The following is a 23,907-nucleotide window of genomic DNA, read 5'->3' as shown; positions in this document are numbered from 1 at the left end:
GATGATGAAGCAGTAAACAAATATATAAAATATATAATGTAAAAGAAAAGTTTAATTACAGATTGGGATAATGATTCTAAGGAGAAAGTAAACTGAGCTTACGTAAAAGAGTCCTCAAAATGATTTCAGTTGGGAGTAGAAGGCAGTAAGTGAGAATCTCTTGGCAGATGTGGCATTTATTTAAGGCTAAACTGGGAATCAGGAGTTAGCTATAAAATCAGAAATACAGAAGGACCTGTGTGTGAAGGAAAGGCACAGAACTTCATGCAAGGGGGCTGAAATCAGACGTTTAGGCCTAGAGAGGAGGTGGACTGGTGGGAGGTGAGCGTAGAAATGTAGCCTTGTAGGCTGTGTTAGGTGTACTGGGACTACTGCCACCTTCCCTACTACTGTGACCACTACTATTACTTACATTTTGTCCTAGAGGCGAAATGAAATGTTAGAAGACTTTAGCTGAAAATGCCACGATCCCATTTACATATATAAAAAGATTACATTGGGCTGCTGCCGCTTAAAAGTAAAATTCTACAAAAGAAGGCAGGAAGTATTTAATGTTTTTGTATATCACAGTAACCCTTAAATCGCAAGTGTCTTCAATCCAGTTTTCATTCCTAAATAAAATAAAAGGAATGAAGCTCCTAAAGAATGCTGATCTATAATCTGAACAAACAGGGGCTTTAGGGGATTTTTCTTGTGTTTTGCTTATCCACCCCTTCCTGTTTCCTGGAGCGCATAATTTAATTATTGTTTTATGTAACCACAAATGACAAGCAGGATATAACTGAAAATCATTTGTTTTCTTGGTTGAAAGGCATGCCTTGGTTTTGTTGAGGCTGTCTCTGGTACCTAGTTTATTTTTCCTTATGCCCTCAAGGTTTTGTCCAGCGTATGGATCTGTACCTTTTTTATAGACCTCCCTATCAATTCAGTGTACGGCATGTTAGTTCAGCACATCAAAAATAGCAAATGAAGTAAAAAAAATCAAAGAAGCAGAACAAATTCAGCCATCTCAGCATAGGTTTATTTTATGTGTATTTTGACACATAACCATTTAAAAATATTTAAAATACAGGATTTTTCATTTTTAAAGCTGATCAGTGTACAGTACAGTGTAATAACAGTGAAATAATGCTGAACACTGTTTCTTGGGCCTCTTACTGAACAATTGCAACATGATTAATTCAGTTAAGAGTATGTGGCTTTGGTGTATATATGAGACTACAGAAATTAGCTGAAGACTGTCCAGTGAAATCCATTTAGTTTGTTTGGGATGTCAGCCAGATTTCCTCATCAATTTTCCAGAGGTAGAAAAGTCCAGAAATTACTGGACCACCTAGTTGCTCGGGATGGTATTAATTATGTTCATGCTGTATTTAATAAAATTAACAGTTTACAATTATAAGTTGTCAAAGTTTTAGGATGTGGTTACTAACGAGGGTATAAGTGACATCTTCCCTAAATGCCACTTTCTCTGCTTTTTCTTTATATACTGAACATATCTTCACCTTTTGTTTCTGTGTGTATTTTTGAGACATGGGGACATGTCAAAATACTACTCTTACTATGGGAACCAGATGGTTAATTTGTAAAAACGATAATCCTTATCCATTTAAGAATGAGGTCGTTGCACATAAGTTTTAGTCACGTAATGCTAAGTTGAAGACAAACCAAAAGAATAGCTAACATGTATCATGGGGCATATATTTGTAAAAATCAGATCTTCTCTTTTAATTTTGGAAATTAATTGATTTTTACATACCCGGTAAATATTGAGAAGGAAAATTCTTAAAAAAAAAGTTAAAATTGTGGAGTTTCCATTATGGCTCAGCAGAAAGGAGCCTGACTAGCATTCAAGAGAATGCAGGCTTGATCCCTGGCCTCACTCTTTGGGTAAAGGATTCGGCATTGTCATGAGCTGTGGTGTAGGTTGCAGATGTGGCTCAGATCCCATATTGCTGTGGCTGTGGTATAGGCCAGCGTCTACAGCTCCGATTTGACCCCTAGCCTGGGAACCTCCATATGCTGTGGGTGTAGCCCTAAAAAGATTTAAAAAAAAAAAAGTTGAAATTGTTCTTTGGCATACAGGTTATAGCATCCAACCTTTAACAGTTGATTTTGATGAATATGTGTATGCTAATTTCCTTATGCTATTTAAATTGAGGTAAGGTTTTAAAGCTTGTTCACTGATTTCCTTTCACTTTATTGATTTTTTTGGTTCTGAATACAGAAAAAATATTTAAAAATATTATGTACTTATTAATATTTCCCATAATGAGCTTGGTGAAGCATTGTACCTATTTGCATGTAGTATGACTACACTTAACACCAAAAAGTAGATGATTCTGTTGTTCTGGTGGCTTTAAGTAAATAACAGCCCCAAGGTTTTTGTTGTTTTAGGGAAACTGAACCAAATATGCCCCTTTGAATAAATGGTCAGAAAGTTATCCATGCCATCTTTGTATCTGAGAACTTATTTTTGAAGCCTGTAAGTAAAGTATTTGTCCGCTTAGGCTAAAAATCTCTCTTTCTCTGAATACTGTCAATGGCTGTTCACTGCATGTCAGTCAGCCTATACGCTTGGCCAGTTATTTGAGATCTTTCACAGTTGGTACTTTTCAGTTTAATGTTTTGTTTAATACTTGATTTAATATTACTCTTTCCATGAAGTTGATCCTCTTTATCTGGTTTTTGGACTTCTTAAACTACCTACCAAGCGTTATGTCATTCTGGATATACTACTTTTTGTTGTTATTTATTCTCAAACCCATCTCTTTCACCATCTCTTTTATCACTGATCCTTTACACAGTGCTGTATATATGGGGGGTGGGCTAGGGGGCAGATACATAGTTGTGGTTGATGGTGGTAGGATGATGAACAAGCAAACTTCTGGAATATCTCCCCACCTGGACATCAGCCAAATATGTTTCTGGAGATAAAGAGGTAGCTGCTGGGCATCCATCAATCATATGAACAGTTGAGAAGAATTTAGAACACAAAGTACGCCCAAGAAGTTATAATTGATTTCCCAACCAGAAGAAAACTCTTTTTGCAACAAGGGAGAAGAGAAAAGCAAATAGCAGATGTTGATGAGATGAATTGGAGTTAGCGACAGTGATAAAGTTGGTGGCCAGTAGATTTCTCTCAGGAAAGGAGTCAAGAGACAGTGACGGACAAATGAACTGTGCTGAGGGGGAATTGTAGTGGGGTGAAGAAATATGTCCATAAACAACATTTTAGGGTTTATTCTTTAGAATCAGTAATAAGATTCTGTATCAGAGTATGACTCTCCCTTTCTATATAATCTAAAAACATACTGCTTTTAAAATATCCTGAGGTGTATAATGGGGCACACACTTCTCAGAAAAGTTACATGAACATGTGTTGGTTGTTTTTGCTAAAAACGTAATTTATCCTTAATTGTTGTAAAACATTTTGGGACTACAGGCTAAACAGGATGTATTCAATAGATGACTATTATGTAACTCGTAATGGACAGTTGCATGAGATGGAAATCTATCTTATACACGTAGTAATTATGTTTTTCACTCAGGAAAATAGATTAATAAAAATACTTTGTAAGATCTGAGCAATTATATTGGCAGTATTTGGACTGTGCAAGTATTAAGGTGGTATTAAACATTCCTTAAAAGTTAATCTGATGCATTGTTCATTTATGGTATATATGAAAGAACTCTTCACTAAGTTACTCATAGCTTATTGAAGTTTTTATTTTAGTTTTTATTTTCTGTTTAATTGAAAATTAGAGACATTGCTAAAAACTTGGTGGCAGGCAGAGTTTGAGCTAAGAGTGTTTTGAAAATATACCTCCTCTTTTGAACATACTGGTCATATTGGTGCTATGATATCATTTAAAAAGTATAATGAAATATTTGATAAAATGCAATTTGGCACATCTCACATTAAGAAGTGGCTCAACTAAAGCCTTTAAGTTAGAATATTCCTGATTTTGGTGTTTGTTATTGATTTATGAATAAACACTGAAGACCAAAAACCAAAACTCTCCATCTAACCCAGGATTTCTCAATTGTTATGTTACTGACATTTTGGTATCAATAATTCTTCATTCTGGAGGTTGGCCTGTGTGTGCAGTATAGCATATTTAATAACATCCATCTGCTTTACCTACTAGGTTCCAGTAGTACTTCCCTACCCACACTACTATTTATAAAATAAACAGTCAGGACCTACTGTGTAGCCCAGGAAATTATAATTGATATTTTATAATAACCTGTAATGGAAAAGAATCTGAAAAAGAACGGATATGTGTATATGTGTGTATATGCATATATATGTATCTGAATCACTTTGCTGTACACTTTAAACTAACATAACAATTGTAAATTATGCTTAAATAAAAATGGTTAAAAAAAAGTTTTGTGAGTGTAAATTAGATTATGCTATGAATTTGGGAAGAATTTGAGGGAAAATCCATTTGAAGTAATGAATTCTTTAATTTTAATCATTTACATTAACCATACTGATTTAGTAAAAAAAAAAATATATAGGTAACTTATTTAAGTGATACAGAAAGGCAACAGCTTCACTTGAGTCAAGGTTAAAGTTACTTTCTGATTGCTAGATGGAGGCACATTCTTCAGGAAATACATCTATTGAAAATGAGACAGGACTTTCAGTTTAACCATTTGCTGCTTCAAAATGTGATCTGTAGAGTAGTTACAGCAATATCACCTGATAGCTGTTAGAAATGGAGATTCGTAGATACCACTTCATATCTAATGGAATAAAAACCTGAATTTTGAACAAGATTCCCAGGGATTCTTAGTCATATTGAAATTGGAGAAACACATCTAAACTCTATTTTGCCTTTCCACCACGATCTCCAAGAGAACGGAAACTGTCTAGTTGTTGCTATGCTCTCATTGTGTCTGCCTCATAGCTGTCAATAAATGCTTATTAGTTGAATGAATAGAAACTCTATCCTAATCTGATGAATAGGATACCCTATTCTTTATGACTTTTAAAATTTTTAATTAATTTAAAATTAATTAAACATAATATTTGTTTATGTCAGCTGATTCTCAGCTTGCCAAGAAGAAACATAGGGGTTGTATTACTGCATGTGCCTTTTTTTAACATATCCTCCTTTGTCATTTAAAAAATGCATAATATTTACAGATTATGCCTGCATGACATGATTTATGTGAGCTAATGCCAGTCAATTCTCATTTACTACAAAATTATCTGTTATATATAGTGTAACATTCTGTAGTAAAACTGGGTGGAAAGACGAACTTGAGCAGATGTGTACTTGTTATCTTTGCTTTTTGTTTATACACTCTCATAGCTTTGGATGTATACTCTGTTGAAATGGGAGCCTTGAATTCTGTGTGATAGTGCTCAGGTTTGTAAAGATTAGGGCCTGTATTTTCCATTCCACAGTCCTTATTGTTCTGCCTCAGAAAAATGACTGGCCTTCAAAGGAAATATTTAAATTTTTTATTATGGTTTATTTACAATGTTCTGTCAATTTCTTCTCTACAGCAAAGTGACCCAGTTATATGTATATATACATTATTTTTCACATAATTATCTTCCATCATGTTCTATCCGCAAGTGATTGGATATAGTTCCCTGTGCTATTAGAGCAGGGACTTCACTGCTTACCCACTCCAAATGCAATAGTTGGTGTTTGCTAACCCCAAACTCCTAGTCTATCCCACTCCCTCCCTCTCCCTCTCTCTCTTGGCAACCAGAAATATGTTTTCTATGTCCATGAGTTTGTTTCTGTTCCATGGATAGGTTCATTTGTGCCATATTTTAGATTCCACAAATAAGTGATATCACATGGCATTTATCTTTCTCTTTCTGACTTACTTCACTTAGTATGAGAATCTCTGGTTCTGTCCATGTTGGTGAAAATGGCATTATTGTGTCCTTTTTATGGCTGAGTAGTACTCCATTGTGTATAGGTACCACATCATCTTAATCCATTCATCTGTCAATGGACATTGAGGTTGTTTCCATGTCTTGGCTATTGTGAATAGTGCTGCAATAAACATAGGGGTGCGTGTATCTTTTTAAATGAAAGTTTTGTCTGGATATATGTCCAGGAGTGGAATTGCTGAATCATATGGTAGTTCTATATTTAGTTTTCCAAGATACTTCCATACCGTTTTCCATAGTGGCTGTAGCAATTTACATTCCTACCAGCAGTGTAGTAGGGATCCCTTTTGTCCACACCCTCTCCAGCATTTATTTGTAGACTTAATAATGATAGCTCTTCTGATGGGTGTAAGGTGGTACATCATTGTAGTTTTGATTTGCATTTCTCTGATAATTAGTGATGTTGAGCATTTTTTCATGTGCCCATTGGTCATCCATATGTCTTTGGAGAACTATCTATTAGTTCTTTTTTCAATTAGTTTATTTTTTTTTTTTTTGCTGTTGTTTGAGTTGTTTGTATATGTTCCCCATTAAGCCCTTTTTGTTTGCATCATTTGAAACTGATTTCTCCTATTTTATAGGTTGTCTTTTTGCTCTTTTTAATGTTTTCCTTTGCTGTGCAAAAGCTTGCAAGTTTGATTAGGTCCCATTGTTTTCCTTTTGTTTTTATTTATATTGCCTTGAGAGACCTAAAAAAACATTTGTGTGGTTGATGTTGGAGAATATTTTGCCTTTGTTCTCTTCTAGGAGTTTTATGGTGTCTTGTCTTGCCTTTAAGTCTTTAATCCAGTTTGAGTTTATTTTTGTGCATCATGTGAGTATGTGTTCCAGTTTCATTCATTTACATGCAGCTGTCCAGTTTTGCCAGCACCACTTGCTGATGAGACTTAGTCTCATTTTATCATCTTGCCTCCTTTGTTGAAGGTTAATTGACCATAGGTGTCTGGGTTTGTTTCTGAGTTCTTTATTCTCTTCCGTTAGTCTATGTGTCTGTTTTTGTACCAGTACCACAGTGTCTTGATTACTGTAGCTTTGTAATATTGTCTGATGTCTGGGAGCGTTATGCCTCCTATTTGGTATTTTTCCTCAGGATTGTTTTGGCAATTCTGGGTCTTTATAGTTCCATATAAGTTTTTGAATTATGTGTTCTAGTTTTGTGAAAAATGTCATGGGTGATTTAATAGGGATTGAATCTGTAGATTACTTTGGGTAGTATGGCCATTTTAACAATATTAATTCTTCCAATACAGGAGCAAGGAATATCTTTATACTTCTTTGAATCCTCTTTAATTTCCTTGATTAACATTTTATAGTTTTCAGCATTTAAATCTTTCACCTCCTTAGGTTTATTCCTAGGTATTTAGTTTTTGGGGGAGCAGTTTTGCAAGGTACTTTTATATTCATTTTCTAATATTTCATTGTTAGTATACAGAAATGCCACAAATTTCTGAATGTTAGTTTTGTATCCTGCTACTTTGCTGGATTCATTGATCAGTTTGAGTAGATCGATTTTGTGTTGAGTCCTTAGGGTTTTCTATATATAGTATCATATCACCTGCAGAGAGTAACAATTTTACCTCTTAATCTTCCAATTTGGATACCTTTTATTTCTTTTGTTTGTTCGATTGCTTTGGCTAGCAATACTATGTTGAATAAAAGTGGTGAGAGTGGGCGTCCTTGTGTTGTTCCAGATTTTAGTAGGAAGGCATTCAGCTTTTCTCTGTTGAGTATTTTATCGGCTTTGTCATAAATGTGGGTTTGTCATAAATGGCTTTTACTATGTTAAGGTATGTTACCTCTAAACCCACTTTGGTAAGAGTTTTTATCATGAATGGATGTTGGAATTTTTCAACAATGGATGTTGGCTTTTTCTGCATCTCTTGAGGTGGTTGTATGATTTTTGACTTTTCTTTTGTATATGTAGTGTATGACACTGATTCACGTATGTTGAACCATCCTTGTGAACTTGGGATGAATCCCTCTTGGTTGTGGTGTATGATTTCTTTTATGTGTTGTTGGATTTGGTTGGCTAAAATTTTGTTGAGAATTTTTGTGACTATTTTCATCAAACATAATCAGCCTTTAATTTTCTTTTTTGGTAGTATCTTTGGTTTTGGTTCTTCCTTGTATGTTTGGTAGAATTCGCCTGTGAAGCTATCTGTGTTTTTATTACATATTGAATTTCATTTCTAGTGATTGATCTGTTCAGTTGATCTATTTCTTCTTGATTCAGTTTTGGCAGACTATATAAGTGGTCAAATTTGTTGGCATATAATTGTTCCTAGTATTCCCTTACAGTTTTCTGTATGTCTGCAGTATCCACTGAGATTTCTCCTTTTTCATTTCTTATTTTGTTTGAATGCTTTCTCTCCTATTCTTGATAAGTCTGGACAGAGATTTGTCAATTTTGTTTACCCTTTCAAAGAACCAGCTCTTGGTTTTATTGATTTTTTATGTTGTTTTTTAAATCTCTATTTTATTGATTTCCTCTCTGATCTTTATGATTTCCTTCTTTCTTCTGACTTTAGGTTTTATTTGCTTTTTTTCTCATTCTTTTAGGTGGTAGTTTAAGTTATTTATTTGATTTTTTTTTCTTCTTTTTTTGAGGAAGGCCTGTATTGTTATGAACAATACAGGTGGTTGTGTTTTCATTATCATTTGTCTCGGTTGATCTCCCTGTCAGTTAGGTGGATTCCCAGGGTATGGGTTCCTTCCCTCTTTCACAGCTCCCTCTCAGGAGTGCTGGCACCATTCTGATTCCTTTTTTTTCCCCCCTGCTTCTCACTTTTTTCCCTTTCATTCTACACAGTTACACAGAGGGTTTCTTGCCCTTTTTGGAGGTTTAGGGTCTTCTGCCAGCATTCAGTAGAGGTTCTGTGGGAATTGTTGTACATGTAGGTTTTTTTTTTTTTTTTTTTTTTTTTTTTTGATGTGTTTATGGGAGAAGGTGAGCAACATGTCTTACTCCTCTGCCATCTTGATTCCCCCTCCCCCCCAGTTAAGTTTTATTTGGGCCAAAATAAGGATTATAGCCTGGTAGGAAGCATTTAAGATAGCTCTGAGAAACCACTCCAAAGAGGCAGTGGGGAAGATCAGTATACACAGGGTTTTGGTGAAGGGGAAGGTCCACCCAAGCAAGCACACATTTCTGCAGGAGGCTATTGTTAGTCTCATGGAGGTTACTGCTAGTCATGAGCAGCAGACATCCCCATGAAGAATTTAGTTTTTCCTTTCCTTCAGTAGCACCACCTCCTGGGCAAGCCTTGAGGAGACTGTGCTCCTTTTAGCTTGGACTTGACCCTTTGTTGTCCTAAAATCCAGGCTGTCAGTATGAACTCAACTCACATGTTCCAAAAGCCAAAGCCCCAGGAAGTCCTTGTTCTGCGTCTTATTGTGGCACCTTAGGAAGTAGAGAGCCACTGGTGTGATCCATCCACTTAGTGTTCATGGTTGGGTGTCCATAGTTCATATAGCATGGCGAGGTAAGCTGATTGCTTTACCACCTCAAAAACTCTATGGACATTCATTGTCTTAAAACTGTAGCTCTTTGCTCTGAAGCTTCCCAGGAAACCAGCCAATAGGTGAGAAGTCCTAAAAAAGGATTTAACTCGCACATACTAATTTAGCTAATCCCTCAATTGTGAAGTATTCTTTTTACTGATAAGTGAACTGAACTACAGGGCTTAAGTAATTTGCCCGAAGTGGTACAGCAAATTTGTCAAAGAACTAGCCTCAAACCCCCAGGGATTTTGGCTTCAGAGGTTATGCCCTCACCTACAAAAAGAGCTTTAGACTTGATTCTAAAAAATGGAAAATAATAATAGAGTAAATGCTCAGTACTAGATGGAGAAAACTCCACAGAAGTCTAAAAATAACCATGACCTAAATTTTAACTGGCAACTCAGAATTTGAAAAAAGTAGATACCTCATGAAAGAGTAGACAGGTAAAGGTCATTGAAAAGGAAGACAGAGAAGCTGTGGGCTGTTTTCTTCTGATCAAAGATCCAGACACAGCACCCATAGGCCTCAGACAACTCCATTGATAAGGACAGTGACTGATGAACTCTTGATCTAGACTTTCTTCTGTCGGTAGCAGTTTTAGCTACATATGATTCTCTTCAAAATTCTGGATGTGCGGTAAGGAAATACTCCTGAATCAGCTTTGAGGTATAATTGAAGAAAGTTGTGTATATTTAATGTATACAATTTGATGTTTTGACATACACTTTAAAATGATCACCACAATCAAGGTAATAGGTCCATCACAATACATAGACTTTTTTTTTTTTTTTTGCAGAGAGAACACAAGATTTACTTATAATAAATTTTAGTTATATAGTATAATATTAATAATAGCTGTGATGCCATGTATTAAATTCTCAAAACTTACTCATCTTGCCTAACAGAAACTTTGTACCCTTGGACCAACATCTCCCCACTTCCCTGCCCTTTGGCAACCTGAAGATTTTGAATTGTTAATGTGTCATCTACAGAGTAGAAAGTGCATCTCTCTGACTCCCTTGTTCATATGGACGTTAGTGTCATTTTGAATGGCAGGAAGGTGATAAATAGATGGATTCAGAGATGATCCAGCCCACATGTTCTGTAAAAAGCAGCTTGGCTTTTCAGAAACACATTTTTGAACCTCTGACTTGTGAGACTTGAATTAAAGATTTTCAGCTTTAGTTAAGCCTTAACTCCTCTTGAAAGGAAAAATATTTTTTGGCAACCCGTCTGCCTTCTTAATATCCCTACTTTAAATAGCATTTTGAATATGCAGATGTTTTCATTTATTTGGTAGTAAATATCTTCTAAATTCTTATTTTTTTATGACGTAAGGAAAGTATTTCATGGTGGGTTTTTTTTAACATATACTTTTAAATTTTTACTACACACATTGGAAGTTTGTTTTAAATTTTGTTTAAATGTTCCTTGAACCAAAATATTTATAGAACAAGGAATTCTAGCCAGGAGGTTGTTCCATTTGTTGTGTTTGAGTGTGGAAACATTGGGAATGACAGCATAAAATGATGCCATAGAACTTTTTCATAAACAACCTAATAGCATCATGTAAGAAGTTCTTTGTTTATTAAAGGTGTCAAAGTCTCCTCATCTATATTTAGGTAATATCTAAGTTTCTTTACTTAAGCATGGAAATTATTCTTTGTTTTCTGTTTTGGAGAAAAGCAGTATGACCAAATAAAAGAATTAAACTTCACTGGAAACAATTACTTTAAAAGTCTCAATTTCAAGATGGAAAAAAAATGTAGTTTGGTTTTTGTATTTTTTAAAGGGGATGAAAAAATAAAGGTCAGGGAAAAGTCAGAGAAAGTCCCTTAATTATCATCAGTACCTCAAGAAGAGTCAGAGAAACTGTCAGTGCTTACCATTTTTAACTTTTCAGCGGGTAAAAATAATACTTAGTAAGCTTGACAATGTATACTAAAAATAATCACAGCACACACAAATCTGATCATAAAAATCTTCAAGAAACCTCAAGAGTCTTCCTATCCCTCAAAATATTTTCACACCTTTTGGTTCTGTAGAATAACCCAATAAAAATCTAAGTTCAAGAAAGGTGAAAATTCAGAAGATGGCATTGCAAGAGATTAATAGTGACTGACAACTGTGGAAACAATTAGAGCACACTATTTTAGAAATACTTAGCAAAGGTCAGGTAATTATCATAGAAACTTGAGATAATCACAATGTATTACAAGTACAAATTAAATGATAACTAAAAGGGAATAGATGTGAATTATGATGAAGGCATCCAACATGGATAATGTTGACAGGTCAAGTAGACAAATCAAGAAGTTATTATGGAAGTTAGAAGAATATTTTCTTGAGTTGAAAAATTAGTTCTGTAAGACATAAAGGGCATATTTGCAGGAAAAATTGAGGAATAGCAATTCGTAATTAAATATAGTCTGATTCTAGTTAGGATTTTGAACTTCCTCTTAAAGAATTCTTCAGGTAGGCACCTAGGAGCAAAAAAAACAAAGCTTAGAGAAAAGATACTCTGCCTGACCTCTTGCATCTCCACAATACTCATCATCCAAATATATACAATGAAGCATTGCCTATAAACATTGGAGGGAATGAAAGTAGAATCGAAGAGTATTATCAGCAGCCAAATTGTCATTTAGTTAGACAATAGGAAAATAATTCATATGGGACTTCTATGACTAGTTCCTGGTAGAGCAACTTGATGTTGACATCTACCCAATAAAATGGTGAATGTAGAGGGAGTAAATGAGACACAACTTTAAAAAGTATCAGGACAATGCTTTGAAATAGTGTTTGAAGTTGGTGGTACAGTGACTGCAAATCTGTGAGAGAAAGTGTGGAACTGAACTTTTGTTCCCAGCTAAGCTATTCTTCCAGTATAAAAAACTCAAGGAATTTAAAAATGGTAAGATTTTTGTTTAAAACAAACAAACCCCCAGCCTGGATTTCCTTCCCATTGTGACTCAGTGGGTTAAGAACCTGATGTAGTCTCCATGAGCATGCAGGTTTGATCTCTGGCCTCTCTCAGCAGAATAAGAATCTGGCATTGTTGCAAGGTGTGGTGTAGGTCACAAATGCAGCTCAGATTTGGTGTTGCTGTGGCTGGGGTTAGGCCTGCAGCTGAAGTTCCAATTTGACCCCTAGCTGGGGAACTTCCATATACTGCAGGTTTGGTCCAAAAAAAAACAAAAAAACTATCTGCATCCAAAGTTCATCAACTAGAGCAGTGAATTAATTTAAACAAAATCTCTCCATTTATAAGTTTATAACAGTTTTCTTGAGTGTAGACATGTGTAAATTGTGTGAATTATGACTATAGCACAGGCTTTGAGTCTAATAAACCTCATCAGGGTACAAATGCAATTGACCAGAACTGGTTTGTAGTAGAAGATTTAAAATGTGCTGTTTCAGGAGTTTCCGTCACAGCTCAGTGGTTAACGAATCCGACTAGGAACCATGAGGTTGTGGGTTTGATCCCTGGCCTTGCTCAGTGGGTTAAGGATCCGGCATTGCCATGAGCTGTGGTGTAGGTTGCAGATGCGGTTCGGATCCCGTGTTGCGGTGGCTCTGGTGTAGGCTGGTGGCTACAGCTCCGATTAGACCCCTAGCCTGGGAACCTCCATATGCTGTGGGAGTGGCCCAAGAAATAGCAAAAAGATAAAAAAAAAAAAAAAGGTGCTATTTCATTCTCTTTTGTAGAAGGAAATCAATTAATACTGTCTTAGAAATGATGTGTGTTAATATTGTCCATGATAATGTTTAGGAAAAGCTCTTTGAGGGTGAAGAATTATCTGAAGTTTAGCAGTGTCTTTAGTTTTATTATATTTAAATTTTTTTGCTAACTTTAAATAATTTAAAAATGATATGCATGTCATTCTATTTTAGCGAAGTTTATTAACTTTTGTCCTGCTATCTTTTTGTCCTGCCAGTTTACTGCATGTAGTATTAATAGAGGATTATAGAAATGATATTTATCTGATGTTCAGGGTAGTTATTTCTAGGTAGGGGCAATTTTGGATTTTTTTTTTAACCTTTTTAAAGAAACTTGCATAGTTGGTTTCAAGAACAAAAACATTGCTTTTGTTCTTGAAACATTAAAAATAAAACTGGTAAGTTTTTAAAACTTATTTGTCAGGCATTTGCTAGTGATTTAAAAGATGTTTCTATCCTCCAAGTTTCCATACCTTGTCCTTAATAATTTTATCAATTTTAATACTTGAAAAAGATAAACTGGAATGTCTCTCAAGTTCTCATCCTAGGCTTACTTATATCCATCTAGAAGAATTTCATAGTAAGTCTTTTTTCGGGGGGGTTCAAAATTCATTCATGTTTGTTTAAGATCTGATGATGTGGTTGCCTTAGTTCATATCTGTTGAGTCAGAAACAAAGCAGGATCTGAGGATTATAGCCACCTTGTATGCAAACACACATGCCAATATTGTAAATATTGGCAAAAGACATGAAATTCCAGTGTCAGGGAAAAGACAATTTGTTACAACAGTAGTGGTAAGGAGAGTAACAGTGCAGCACCAAGAAATGCAATTATGGCTGGGTGTTGCTGGGGCGTGGAGCTCGTTGAAGAAGAATCTTGATATTAGGAAGTCCTGGCCTTATACAGGGACTGCTGGCAAAACCAGCCCATCCTCCTCTTACAGAACAAGAGAGACATTGTATTTATTACTCTAGAATGCCACGCAGAGATGCTCTATAGAGAGAGATGTCTTTACTCTCTGGAGCATAAGTAGATCTACTCCAAGAAGGGAGATGTTCATCTTTGCAAGTTTGCCTGCCATGTGAACATCCATGAAAAGCCCATCTAGAGTAAATTAGCTATTCATGGCTTTAAAACTGTTTAAATATGTGAGAAATCCCTGAGAAAAGCTTCCTGTAATATCTAGAAGATGTGACTCCTTGAACAAACTCAGTGTTGCACAATGGAAACTGATTTCCTCTTTTACTATCAATATGTGGTTGATGACTATGAAAGTCATTTTTTTTTATAATGTGCTCTTTGAAATTTGTACTTAAGAACTTGAAACCAAAATAATGTTCTCTAAATTTATGAGCCAAGTAATTTCTATAGCATAGCTAAGACCTCAAAATATTCACTTCTTTTTCTCAGATATTCTGGCACAATTAAGTATAAACAAGCTGAATTCTACTGAAGAGGGAATGTTCTTTGAGGTACAGAGGCTCATGTTTTACTATGGAACAAGCATTGTATTCCAGAATTAGGATTGTGAAGCTTTCTAAATGCAGTGCCAGTATTAACCATGGAAATGTTATTTTTTATGTAGTTGCAATAACAAAGATATCATTATAACACATCCATTGTTTAGTGGTTTCTTGTTCATATAGCTGTAATAGAAAAAATAGAGATTAGTTAGAATATTCAATTTATATGGAATAAAAATTTTATGAGGAAAACTTTTGTAGTATATGTGCTATTCTATGTCTAGTCTGGGACTACCTCTGGTAATGATCTTTTTTATTACCATGGCTCTAATTAGCCTTATTTCTCTATATTATAATTTTTGTTTTTATTTTTTAATTGAAGTATAGTTGATAGTAGTTTTAGGTGTACAGCATTGAGATTTGACATGTATATTCCTTATGAATTGCTCACCAAGATAAGCTTAGTAACCATCTGTCCCCATACAAGATTACCACAATATTTTTGATTAGATTCCCTTTTTCCATATTAAATTCCATGAGTTTGTTTTTTTAATTTTCATGGCTACATTTGTGGCGTATGGAATCTCCAGGCCAGGGATTGAATCCAAGTCACAGCTGTGGCAATTCCTGTACCTTTAACTCACTGTGTTGGGCTGGGGATCAACCTTCACCTCCATAGCAACCTGAGCCACTGGAATTGGAATCTTAACTTTTATAGCTGGAAGTCTGTACTACTAAATGTTCTTCACCTATTTTGCCCATCACCCTATTCCCACTCCCAACCCCTTTGATAATCATTACCTTGTTCTCACCAGTCTGTTTCTGTTTTGTTTTGTTCATTTGTTCTGTTTTTTAGATTCCGCACATAAATGAATTTCTTTGATTTACTTCATTTAACATAATACCCTCTAGGTCCATGCATGTTTTTGCAAAGGAAAAGAGTTCATTCTTTTTTTAAATAGCTGAGTGTATTTCCATTGTGTGTATATTTTATATTCATAAGATACATGTACATGCACACCCCACATCATCTTTATTCATTCATCTATTGATAGACACATAGGTTGCTTCCATATCTTGGCTGCCTCAATAAACATAAGGGTACTTATATATTTTTGAATTAGTGTTTTCATTTTCTTTGGATAAATACCCAGGAGTGGAATTGCTAGTTACTACAATAGTTACATTTTTCATTTTTTGAGGAAGCTCCATACTGTTTTCCATAGTGGCTGCAGCAGTTTATGTTCCTACCAGCAGGACACTAGGGTTCCCTTTTCTCCACATTCTTGCCAATATTTATTTGGGGTCTTTTTAATGATAGCCAATCTGACAAGTATCTGGTGATATCTCATGGTAGTTTTGATTTGCATTTCTCTGATGATTAGTGATACTATCTTTTTGTGTGCTCGCTGAACATCTCTATGTCGTCTTTGGAGAAATGTCTGTTCAGGACTTCTGTCTATTTTTTAATTTTTTTTGATACTCAGTTGTATGAGTTGTTTATATATTTTGCATGTTACTCTTTATGATCATATCATATGTAAATATTTTCTCTCATTTAAGAGTTGGTCTTTTCATTTTGTTGATGGTTTCCTTTACTATGTAAAAGCTTGCCAGTTTAACTGTCTTATTTATTTTTGCTTTTGTTTCCTTTGACCTAGGAGACTGATTCCAAAAAATTGCTATTACTTATGTCAGAGTGTTCTCCCTGTGTTTTCTTCTAGGAGTTTTATGGTTTCTGGTTTTACATTTAAGTATTCAATCCATTTTGAGTTTATTTTTATATGTGGTATAAGAAAGTGGTTCAGTTTCCTTCTTTTGCATGTAGCTGCTCAGTTCTCTCAACACTGTCTATTGAGGAGACTGTTTTTCCTCCGCTATGTGTTGTTGGTTTCTTTGACATAAATGAATTAACTAGATAAGTATGGGTTTATTTTAGGCTCACTACTCTGTTGCATTGATCTATATGTCTGTTTTTGTGTCAGTAGTATACAGTTTTGATTACTATAGCTTCATAGTATGAGCGTGATACCTCCAGCTTTGTTCTTTTTTTTTTTTTTCAAGATTGCTTTGGCTATTTGGGGCCTTTTATTATTTCATAGCTATTTTAGAATTATTTGTACTAGTTCTAAGATAAACACCATTGGTATTTTGACAGGGATCAAATTAAATCTGTAGATTGCCTTGGGTGGTATCATCATTTTAACAATAATTTTTCTTCCAATCCATGAACACAATATCTTTACATGCAATGATGTCATCTTAATTTCTTTCATCAATGTTTCCTAGTTTTCAGAGTACACATATTTACCCTCCTTGGTTACATTTATTACTAGGGTTTTTTTTTGATGCAATTATAAATAGAATTGCCTTCTTAATTTCACTTTCTGATAGTGTAAGGAAATAAAACAGATTTCTATATTTTGAGGTTGTATTCTATAATTTTACTCAATTCATTTATTCTAATAGGTTTTTGGTGGAGTTTTTAGGGTTTTCTATATGTAGTATCATGGCATCTGCAAATAGTGACCATTTTATTTTTTCCCTCCCAGTTTTAGTGCTTTTTAGCTCTTATCTTGAGATGATTGCTATGGCTAGGACTTTCCATACTACATTGTATAAAAGTGTTTTGCATCCTTGTCCTTGTCAGCTTTTCAGCATTGAGTATGATGTTAGCTGTGAGTTTGTCATAAATGTCCATTTTTATGTTAAGATATATTCCTGCTATACTTTTTTGAGAAATTTTATCATAAATGAATGTTAACTTTTGTCAAAAGCTTTTTCTGGATCTGTTGAGGCAATCATCTGATTTTTATTCCTCATTTTATGAGTGTGTTATATCATGTTGATTGGTTTGTGCATATTGAATTAAACTTGTATCCCTGGAATTAATCTCAGTTGATTATGATATGTGCTCCTTTTAAGGTGTTGTAGAATTCAGGTTGCTAATATTTTGCTTCTGTTTTATAAATAAGTTCATTTGTGCCATTTTCTAAGATTGCACACGAGTGATCTCATATGATGTTTGTCTTTCTCTGTTTGACTTACTTCACTTAGTGCAATAATTTCTAGGTCCATCCATGTTGCCGCAAATGAAAAGACTATTCGTTTTTATGGCTGAGTAATGTTCCATTGTGTGTGCATGTGTGTGTGTATACACATATGCACATGTATACATACACATATATATGTACACCATATCAGTGTATACATTGGGTTGGATGTATCTTTTCAAATTATTGTTTTCCTCCAGATACGCCCAGGAGTGGGATTGCAAGATCACATGGTAGCTCTATTTTTAGTTTTTTAAGGAACTTCCATACCGTTTTCTTGGTAGTGGCTGTACCAGCTTACATTCCTACCAACAGTTTGTGGGGTTCCCTTTTCTCTACACCCTCTCCAGCATTTTTCATTTGCAGATTTTTTTCTATGATGGCTATTTTTAATATTGCAAAGTGGTTCCTCATTGTAGATTTTTGTTTGTTTGTTTGTTTGTTTTCACTTTTTACAGCCGCACTTGCAGCCTGTGGAGGTTCCTAGGCTAGGGGTCAAATTGGAGCTACAGCCACCAGGCCTACGCCACAACCACAGCAACACGGGATCTGAGCCTCATCTGGGACCTACACCACAGCTTACAGGAATGCCAGATTCTTAACCCACTGAGCAAGGCCAAGGATCAAACCTGCAACCTCATGGTTCCTGGTCAGATTCGTTTCTGCTGTGCTGCAATGGGAACTCCCCTCATTGTAGTTTTGATTTGAATTTCTCTAATAATTAAAAATGTTGAGCTCTTTCATGTGCCTTTTTGGTCAAAAGGCTGCCTATGTCTTTGGATAGTAGCATTTAGTGCTTTTTGTTTGAATTAATGTTGATAGATACTGTTGTTTTCTGGTTGGTTTTGTAGTTTTTATCCCTTTCTTCTTCTCTTGTTCTTTCCCCTTCTGATTTGATGACATTCTTTAGTGTAATGTTTGGATTCCTTTCTCTTAATTTTTGTGTTTCCTGTTAGAGGTTTTTGATTTGTGGTTACCATAAGGTTCATACATAACACACTATGTATTTAATAGTCTATTTTAACTTGATGGTGGCTTAAGTTCAAATGCATTCTAAAAGTACTCTTCCACATGTTTTGTTTTTGATGCCATATTTTTTATCTTTTTATTTTGTATGTCGCCGAAATATTTTAGACACAGATGATTTTACTACTTTTGTCTTTTAATCTTTATGCTAGCTATATAGGTGTTCGATCTACTTTTACTATACGTTTGCCTTTACCAGTTAGTTTTTCTTTATAAATGTCTGGTCTCTAGGTATGATCTTTTCTGTTTAAATAATTCCCTTCAACATTTCTTGTAAGACCAGTTTAGAGGTGATGAACTACTTTAGTTTTGTTTCTGGGAAACTGTCTTTCAATTCTGAATGATAATCTTGCTAGGTAGAGTATTCTTGGTTGTAAATTTTCTCCTTTCTTACTTTATTTCTTGCTAGTCCTTCTGGCCTATAAAATTTCTGCTGGAAAATTTCAGATAATCTTATGGAGCTTCCCTTGTATGTAACTTGTTTTTTTCTTGCTGCTTTTCATTTTCTTTGTCTTTAAATTTTTGCATTTTAATTATAGGGTATCTTGGTTTGGGTTTCTTTGTCATCTTGTTTCGGACACAATATGCTTCTGGAACTTAGATGTCTCTTTCTTTATCCATGTTTGGAACATTTTTAGCCATTCTTTTTTCTTTCTTTTTTTTTTGTGTTTTTGTCCTTTTTTTTGGGCTGCACCTGCAGCATATGGAGGTTCCCAGGCTAGGGCTCTAATTGGAGCTATAGCCACCAGGCTACGCCAAAGCCGCAGCAATGCCAGATCCAGGCTGCATCTGTGACTTACACCACAGCTCATGGCAACGCTGGATCCTTAACCCACTGAGCAAGGCCAGGGATCAAACCTGCAACCTCATGGTTCCTAGTCCGATTCGTTTCCGCTGTGCCATGAACGAGAACTCCCCAGCCATTATTTTTTCAAATAGGTTTTTTTGTTCTTCTCTCTCTTTTTCTCTCTTCCTTCTGGGACTTTTATAATGCAAATATTAGTATACTTGATATTGTATAAGCAGTCAATTTTTTTTTAATTCTCAATTTTTTAATTCTTACCTTTTTTTGCTGTTTTGAGTGATTTGTTGTACCATATCATCCTCATTAGTAATCTGTTCTTCTGCATCTTCTCATCTGCTATTGATCCCCTCGTGTATTTTTCATTACAATTATTTTATTCTTTAGCTCTGTCTCTTTTCTATATTTGATTTTTAAATTCTCACTGAGTCCATCTGTTTTTATCCCCATTCATTGAGCATATTGATGACTATTAATTCAAACTCTTCATTTAATAAATGTTTCTCTTTTTTTTTAAGTTTTCCCTTCTTTCACTTGGAAGATACTCTTTTATTTCCTTGTTTTTCTGTGTATGAGGTATATCAACTATATAGCCTGGTTTTGAGAGTGGCTTTATATAAATGGTATCCTATGGGGCCTCGTGGTAATTCTCTCCTGGCTGGTCACCAGAGCCAGGTGCTCTAGGAGTACCCCCTATTTGGGGTGCATGAGCCCTCCTTGTGATTGGGTCACAGTTGTTGCAGACAGGTAGAAAGTGTATGCTGGTCCTTGACCTGGCTGGCTCAGAAGTCTGTTCACAACTGCTGTAGGAGTGTTTGTGTGTGGGGCTGGCCCCTCAGAGCAGGGGTGCTGGTGCTCAGGCTAACCATAGGGTGGAGTCAGGTAGGAGCTGCTTTGGAAAACCCTGTCATGTTGGGTGAATTGGGTGGGTTGGGCAGGGCTGTTTCTGAAGGGAATACTGGGGCAAGGTACAAGGTGTTAGCTAGGCTGATGAAAATTGAGAGAAATGGTACCTGTCAAGGTGGAAGGAGCGGGGGTTAGATGCCTGCCAGTGCTGCTTTCTCTGGAGAAGATTCCACCAGATTTCTATCCCTCTAGCACATGCCCTAAAATTCATCATTAAATCTCCTTCTTTTTATATTTATTTATTAGCTTTTTAGCACCACACCCACAGCATATGGAAGTTCCCAGGCTAGCGGTAAAATTGGAGCTGCTGATGCTGGCCTGCACCACAGCCATAGCAACACGGGTTCTGAGACCATCACAACTCACGACAATGCCAGATCCTTAGCCCACTGATTGAGTCCAGGGATCCAACCTGCATCCTCATGGATCCTAGTCAGGATCACTAACCGATGAGCCACGAAGGGAACTCCTGAATCTCCTTCTTGTACCAAGGCTCTTTTGAAGGTACTACCTCTGTGTTGGGCTTCTGGATGAGTGAGTTTGTGCATGGCATTTCAAGAGCAGAATCTCAACTTCCAATAGACCTTTGGCTCTCCGCATGTGTATGCCCTGTTGGCTTTCAAAGCCAGATATTAGAGGGCTCACCTTTCTGATGTAGGTCCCCCAGGCTGGGGAGGCCAATGTAGGGCTCAGATTCCCCTCAGGGGGAATCTTCATGGTCGTGATACATCTCCTCCTTACGGATTGCTGCACTTGAGGTGGGAGTTCTGACTAGACTGCATCTCTGCTTCTCTGCCTGTCCTACATGTCTTGATGTGTCCTTTTCTTAATATCCTTATCTATAGAAAGTCTGTGCTGCTGTTCTACAAGGCATTCTCAGAGATAATATTTCTAAGTATTGTAGTTTTGGTGTGTTCATGGGAAGGGTGAGCTCAGGATCTTGCTACTCTGCATGTTGATCTGAACCTTCAGAAGAAGGCGAATTATGATCATCTCTTTTTTCCCCCTGTTTCTAGTCATTCCATGCTTAATTAAATCTATTCTTTGTAACTGTAGTATTTCATATGCTTGCAGAGTCCTTTAACAAGCCTTGTCTAATCAACTTTTAAATTTTATTCCAATATTCTCTACAATACATTTTTGTGTAATAAAAAGAAAAGTATTTCCCTATTCCCATGTAAGAAAAGTCAGACCATTTACCCATTCATGGATATCTTGAGCCTGTTCTCAAGATATTTTTTCTTATATAAAACAATTTATTATATCCTTCTTTGCTACAATAATTTTAATTATTTATGGACTAATTTTTTCTTCTTGGTAGCCCTGTGAACTTCACTCTGAATTATTATTTTATACATGGTCCTTGGCCTTGTGTACCTATAGAAATTTTGTGCTCATAAAGTTGTTTATGTTTGGTCTTTCTGTCTAGTTTATAAACTCTTTTTCCCTCTAATTTTTTCTCCTAGCATATGAAGAAAGTCACATCTGGAAAAGATCTTCAGCAAATCCTCTTAGAGCAATGCTACAGTTTTGTTTGTGTGAATGTAAGTGATTGAATGCATTGAGGATTTGTATAAATATAATGTGGAAGAGTACTTAGTTTCCTCGATTCTCAAATATTTGACAGTAAAATTTTGATAGGTTAGTTGTGTTATACAGTATGTTTTTGGAAATGTTATTTTTTATCTTTCGTAGTAGGGAAATATTTTCTAATAATTCCCATAACGAGAAGAAGGTGATATTTATTTAGATAATGTTTTCAATTTTTTGATATAAAGCAGATAGGAAATTTTGAATTAACAAACAACTTAAATTTTAATAGCTCTAATTTCATGGGTGTCCTTTAAAATATTTTGACAGTTTAAAATTAAGCTTGATAGGTATTTGAATGTTTATGTAAAAGCTCTCCATTTCTATCCTTGAATTAACTCTTAAGTCATTTATGTATGTCTTTTCACTTTATTTTTATAATCTTTCAGGTTATGACCTCTGATTTTGAAGAAACCCATAAATTACTGAATATGCTTGAAGAAAGTAATCTTTCCATTTTATATCCTGTTGTTGTTATTTCAGTAAGTGAATTTGTTCAAACTTGGGCTTTGTCCTTGGAATTCAACTTTTCTACCTTTTTCCTCTACCTCTCTTCATCAAAGCCATATGCACACAGCATTTTAAAACCTATTTCTTGTATTTTATTGTTACTCTTGTATCTCAACGTCAGTCCTCTGTATTACTTCCATAAATATTTGAATTTAATTTTCTGTTGACTTCTGTACAATTCCAATTCGTGTATTCCAGTAAATGTCAGATTTTTGGGGATGGGTAGGCTACCTAGTATTCTGAGTCAAACTAAGGGAAAAGATGGACAATCCTCTAGTTAGGAAGGAAATGTCTACTAGAACCAGTTTGAGAATAGTATTGTATACATCTGTATACTATAAATCAACATACTTTAAAAACTGTAAAATGTTTACTTTAAACTGGAGAGTTGGAGTTCTCCGTGGTACAGTAGGTTAAAAATCCAGCTGCAGTGGCTCAGGTTGCTGTGGGGATGCAAGCTCAGTCCCTGGCCAGGTATAGTGGGTTAAAGTATTCAGTGTTGCAACAACTGAGGTGTAAGTTGCAGCTGTGTTTCAGATTCAGTCCCTGGCCTGGAAACTTTCACATGCTGTGAATACAGCCATTAAAACAAACAAAAAAACAAGCTGAAGAATTGTAACTCTATAATTAATATTTGTTAACCCATTATTTTCTCATTGCCTGGATAGACTCTGTGTGATGATGTTAAGGTTATTAGTAAACTTAATAGGAATATTTCAATAGAATATATTTAGAATCTGGATCTTTTGGATGCAACAAATCACTGGAAAGGCAAAGAATGCTGCCTTTTTGGATTGAGAATCACATAAATTGTCTCTGAAGTTTTTCTTTTTTTCTTTTTAGGGCTGCTTCTGCGGCATATGGTAGTTCGCAGGGTAGGGGTCAAATCACAGCTGCAGCTGCTGGCCTACACCACAGCCACAGCACCATGGGATTTGAGCCACATCTGCGACCTGCACCGCAGCTCATGGCAGTGACGGATCCCTGACCCACTGAGTGAGGCCAGAGATCGAACCCACATCCTCATGGATACTAGTTGGATTAGTTTCCATTGAGCCACAATGGGAGCCCCCATCTCTGGATTTTGAATTGTTCTGTAATCTGTAATTGCTCAATATCTTTTCCTTCTGATGCTACTTTACGTAATGCTACTTTACCCCCAAAAGTTTCAGTTTCCCTGTGACTTAAAAGTTGACAGAACCATTCAAATAGTCACCAAATACAGAGTTTTGTGGGACAATCATATTAATTGTAAAATAAAAAACTTAAATTTGAGTCTAGATATCTGGGAACGCAATTTTCACATTAGTGATAAAAATACATAGACATATATACATATTAAGTGTAATGAATACATATGCAAACATATATGTATATGTGTGTACCTAGCTATATAATTAAAAAGATAT

The 23,907-nt window shown here is 35.5% G+C and overlaps 1 protein-coding gene across 5 annotated transcripts in view; it reads left to right on the top strand.

The window, feature by feature from the left end:
* The window catches only part of CRPPA (CDP-L-ribitol pyrophosphorylase A), a 294,345-nt gene that overhangs the window by 141,252 nt on the left and 129,186 nt on the right, over positions 1 to 23,907 (top strand). For 4 of the 5 annotated variants that reach the window (XM_084977167.1, XM_021063407.2, XM_021063404.2 and 1 more), the window contains exons 7-8: positions 21,865 to 21,942; positions 22,378 to 22,470. The exons of the other annotated variant lie outside the window; for it this stretch is intronic. In XM_084977167.1, the coding sequence (XP_084833293.1) occupies positions 21,865 to 21,942; positions 22,378 to 22,470 (171 nt within the window). The remainder of the gene's footprint in view (positions 1 to 21,864; positions 21,943 to 22,377; positions 22,471 to 23,907) is intronic. 5 annotated transcript variants of the gene reach the window in all.

The sequence above is a fragment of the Sus scrofa genome, chromosome 9, assembly GCF_054392235.1.
Source record: "Sus scrofa isolate SSC_HxYL_T2T_F1_AM1 chromosome 9, Sscrofa_HxYL_maternal_Yorkshire_Landrace_v2.0, whole genome shotgun sequence".
NCBI lineage: Eukaryota > Metazoa > Chordata > Mammalia > Artiodactyla > Suidae > Sus > Sus scrofa.
Note: the sequence above shows the minus strand (reverse complement) of the source record. Positions and strands in the feature narration are given on the sequence as shown.